General features: G+C 68.0%; 1 protein-coding gene across 1 annotated transcript; it reads left to right on the top strand.

Annotated features, from left to right (window-relative positions):
- The first annotated feature begins 837 nt into the window (after positions 1–837).
- USP21 (ubiquitin specific peptidase 21) lies at positions 838–3,673 on the top strand. The gene is made up of 12 exons (XM_027632728.1): positions 838–963; positions 1,008–1,136; positions 1,744–1,867; positions 1,970–2,081; positions 2,179–2,316; positions 2,407–2,471; positions 2,513–2,616; positions 2,712–2,798; positions 2,884–2,962; positions 3,076–3,183; positions 3,341–3,455; positions 3,560–3,673. The coding sequence occupies exons 1-12, from the start codon at positions 838–840 to the stop codon at positions 3,648–3,650; spliced, it is 1,278 nt and encodes a 425-aa protein (XP_027488529.1). The 3' UTR covers positions 3,651–3,673.
- The last annotated feature ends 8 nt before the right edge of the window (positions 3,674–3,681 follow it).

The raw sequence follows: 3,681 nt of genomic DNA, 5'->3' as shown, positions 1-3,681 counted from the left end.
GCCATCCCTGTGGCTCTGGGGGGACCGAGGGGTGGCCGGTGCCACTCCTGTGGCTCTGAGGGGACCAGAGGTGGCCGGTGCCAACTCTGTGGCTCTAGGGGGACCAGAGGTGGCCGGTGCCATCCCTGTGGCTCTGGGGGGACTGAGGGTGACCAGTGCCATCCCTGTGGCTCTGGGGGGACTGAGGGTGACCAGTGCCATCCCTGTGGCTCTGGGGGACCGAGGGTGACCAGTGCCATCCCTGTGGCTCTGGGGGACCGAGGGTGACCAGTGCCATCCCTGTGGCTCTGGGGGACCGAGGGGTGGCCCGTGCCATCCCTGTGGGTCTGGGGGCACCAGAGGTGGCCGGTGCCAACTCTGTGGCTCTGGGGGGACCAGAGGTGGCCGGTGCCATCCCCATTTCCGTATCCGCCCCCCCCTCCCATCCCCATCCACCACCTGCCCGGCCACGTGTTGGGATCAGGATCGGGATCCTTGAAATCCCCCCCGGGGGGGACAGGTTTGACCCCCCGTGGCGTGTCCCCAGCGGTGCCATGGGGGGTCCCGCAGCCCCACCGAGCCCCCCGCACCCTTCCCTGCCGGCGGGGTTTGGTTTTGGGGTGGGGGGGGTTGGTGTTTACCTCCTCACCCCTTCTCCGAGCGGCTCCCGCTGTCCCCCGGGGGCGGTCCCGGGGCTAATTAATCCCCCCCGGGATGAGCCTCCCCAGAATAGCCCTGGGGAATCGGATCAGCTAATGAGCTGAGGGCACTGGGGAGGAGAGGGCCGGGCGAGGGGACGCAGCGGCCCCGGTGCCACATTCCCGAGGGGGACAGACCCTGGCAGTGCCATCCTGAGCCATGCCCGGGCTGCAGGGAGCGACTTTGGTGGAGCTGCCCAGGAAGCTGCAGCGCTCCCTCCTCCCCCGGCGGGACCTGCCGGGCCGGGGCAGCGCCGACATCGCCGAGTCCGTGGTGCACACGGCGGTCATGGGGCTGCTGCTGGTCACCGGCGAGGTCCGGGGGGCCAGGGGGGACCGGGGGGGGGGGATGGCGGGTGGGGGGACACGGCTCACGTGTGTCACTCGGTGTCCCCGCAGACCCACCACTCGCTGCTGCTGGGCTCGGGCCACGTGGGCCTCAGGAATTTGGGCAACACGGTAAGTGTGGGCCGCCAGACCTTGCTGGCTCTCCGTGCTGGGTGTGGGAGGGATTTAGGGGGGGGGTCTCACCTCAGGGTCCCCCCCAGGCTTGTGGTGGTTGTGCCGTTGCTGTCCCGTCCTGCTGGGCTGTGACATGCCCAGAGCTCCCCCAGCCCCCCCTCCCCGCTGTCCCCATGGTCCCAGCCCTCATGTCCCTCTGTCCTGGTCTGTGCCAAGGATTTGAGGTCCCCTGGGGTCCTTTTGGGGTCACCTCGGGGTCCCCCAGGCTCATGGTGGCCATTGGTCCCATCCCACTGGGGACATCACGTCCTTGGGGACCCTCAGTACCAGAGCACAGTCCCCGTGGCCCTCAGCCCTCCTGTCCCACTGGCCTGGGGTGCACGAAGGATTTGGGGTTTTCTGGGGTCCCTTTGGGGTCACCTGGGGGTCCCCAGGTCTCCCCGTGGCAGTTCCTCCGCGGTCCCATCCCACTGGTGGAGGGGAGCGTCACATACCTGAGGACACCTTCCCACACCCCAGAACACGATCAGGGGTGCCTGAAATAGTGAGGGACACCCCTGGGGACCCCCCCCAAGTCCCAGCACCACCTCCCCTGTGTCCCCAGTGCTTCATGAACGCGGTGCTGCAGTGCCTGAGCAGCACCAAACCCCTGCGGGACTATTGCCTGCGCCGGGACTTCCAGCAGGAGCAGCCCCCCGGCCCCAGAGCCCCCCAGGAGCTCACAGAAGGTGGGAGAAACCCCCTAAAAAAAAAATCTCAGGACTCCCTGGAAGGGTTTACATAACCCCTGAGACCCGTGTCCCCCCCTCACACACCCCTTGTCCCCACAGCCTTCGCCGACGTCATCGCGGCGCTCTGGCACCCGGACTCCTCAGAGCCCGTCAACCCCGGGCGCTTCAAGGCCGTGTTCCAAAAATATGTCCCCTCCTTCACGGGCTACAGGTGAGGGGATCACCCCCCTAGCCACCCTCACACCTTTGGGGGGTCGGGCAGAGGGGGTCCAACGTGTCCCTGTGTGTGTGTCCCCCCCCCAATCCAGCCAGCAGGACGCGCAGGAATTCCTCAAGTTCTTCATGGACCGGCTGCACGTGGAGATCAACCGCAAGGGCCGGCGGACCCCCAGCATCCTGTCGGACACACGGAGAGCCCCCGCCCTGGAGGACCCCGAAACGCTCAGGTGGGGGAGGGGGGGTGGCATGGGAGGGTGGGGGGAGCCCCGATTTTGGGCCTGAACCCCCCTCTCCCCGACCTCCTCCCCCCCCTGCAGCGACGACGAACGCGCCAACCAGATGTGGAAGCGCTACCTCGAGAGGGAGGACAGCAAGGTCGGGGGGGCCCCCCCCGTTGGCCCCCCCCCCCTTCTTGCCCCCCAGACCTCTTTGTGGGGCAGCTGAAGAGCTGCCTCAAGTGCCAGGCCTGCGGGTACCGCTCCACCACCTTCGAGGTCTTCTGCGACCTGTCGCTGCCCATCCCAAAGGTAAGGGTGGGGTGCAGCCCCCCCAGACCCCTCTCCCCCCCCTAGAAACCCCTGGGTGCCCCCGAAGTGCCCCCTGACCCTCTCTGCCCCTCCAGAAAAGCTTTGCTGGGGGGAAGGTCTCTCTCCACGACTGCTTCAGCCTCTTCACCAAGGAGGAGGAGCTGGACTCGGAGAACGCCCCGGTGAGAGCTTGGAGAGAGGGGGACACCCCCTCTGTGCCCCCCAGTTTGTCCCCCTGCCACCCTCCTCACAGTCCCCTCCCCTCAGGTGTGTGACAAGTGCCGGCAGCGCACGCGGAGCACCAAGAAGTTGACAATCCAGCGCTTCCCCCGGATCCTGGTGCTCCGTATCCTTCGGGAAGCCGCGGGATTTGGGGGGTGGGAGGGGGATGTGTGTGCGTGTGTGGGATCCACCCCTCCGTCCAGCTTTGCCTTGACGCCCTCCCTCCCCTCCCCCAAGACCTGAACCGGTTCTCCACCACCCGCTACTCCATCAAGAAATGCTCCGTGTTCGTGGATTTCCCGCTGCAGCAGCTCAACCTGCGGGAATTCGCCAGCGAGAAGGCGGGTGAGGAGGGCGGGGAAGGGGCGGGGAGGGGAGGCGGGGCAGGGGGCACAGGGCAAGCAGAGGCACTTGTGGGTCCCGTGCCCGCTGCCAGGGCTCGGGGAGGGGTGGGGGAAGCAGCGCTGAGCCCCCCCCGTGTTTTTTTTATCCCCCGGTGCAGGCAGCCCCGTGTACAGCCTGTACGCCCTGTGCAACCACTCGGGCAGCGTCCACTACGGGCACTACACGGCCTTCTGCCGCGACCCCGCGGGCTGGCGCGTCTACAACGACTCCCGGTGAGTGCCCCCTGCCCCCCCTCCACCCGGGCAACACCCCCCAACCCCCGTGCCCACCGCCCACCCTGGCTAAGGGTGTGTGTGTGTCCCCCCTCCCCCGGCAGCGTGTCCCCCATCAGCGAGAACCAGGTGCCGTCCAGCGAGGGCTACGTGCTGTTCTACGAGCTGGAGGAGCCCCCCGGCCGCAGACCCTGAGCCCCCCGGGACCCCCGCGCTGGGAGGGGTT

The sequence above is a fragment of the Corapipo altera genome, unplaced genomic scaffold (genome assembly GCF_003945725.1).
Source record: "Corapipo altera isolate COAL_440 unplaced genomic scaffold, ASM394572v1 59377, whole genome shotgun sequence".
Lineage (NCBI taxonomy): Eukaryota > Metazoa > Chordata > Aves > Passeriformes > Pipridae > Corapipo > Corapipo altera.
Note: the sequence above shows the minus strand (reverse complement) of the source record. Positions and strands in the feature narration are given on the sequence as shown.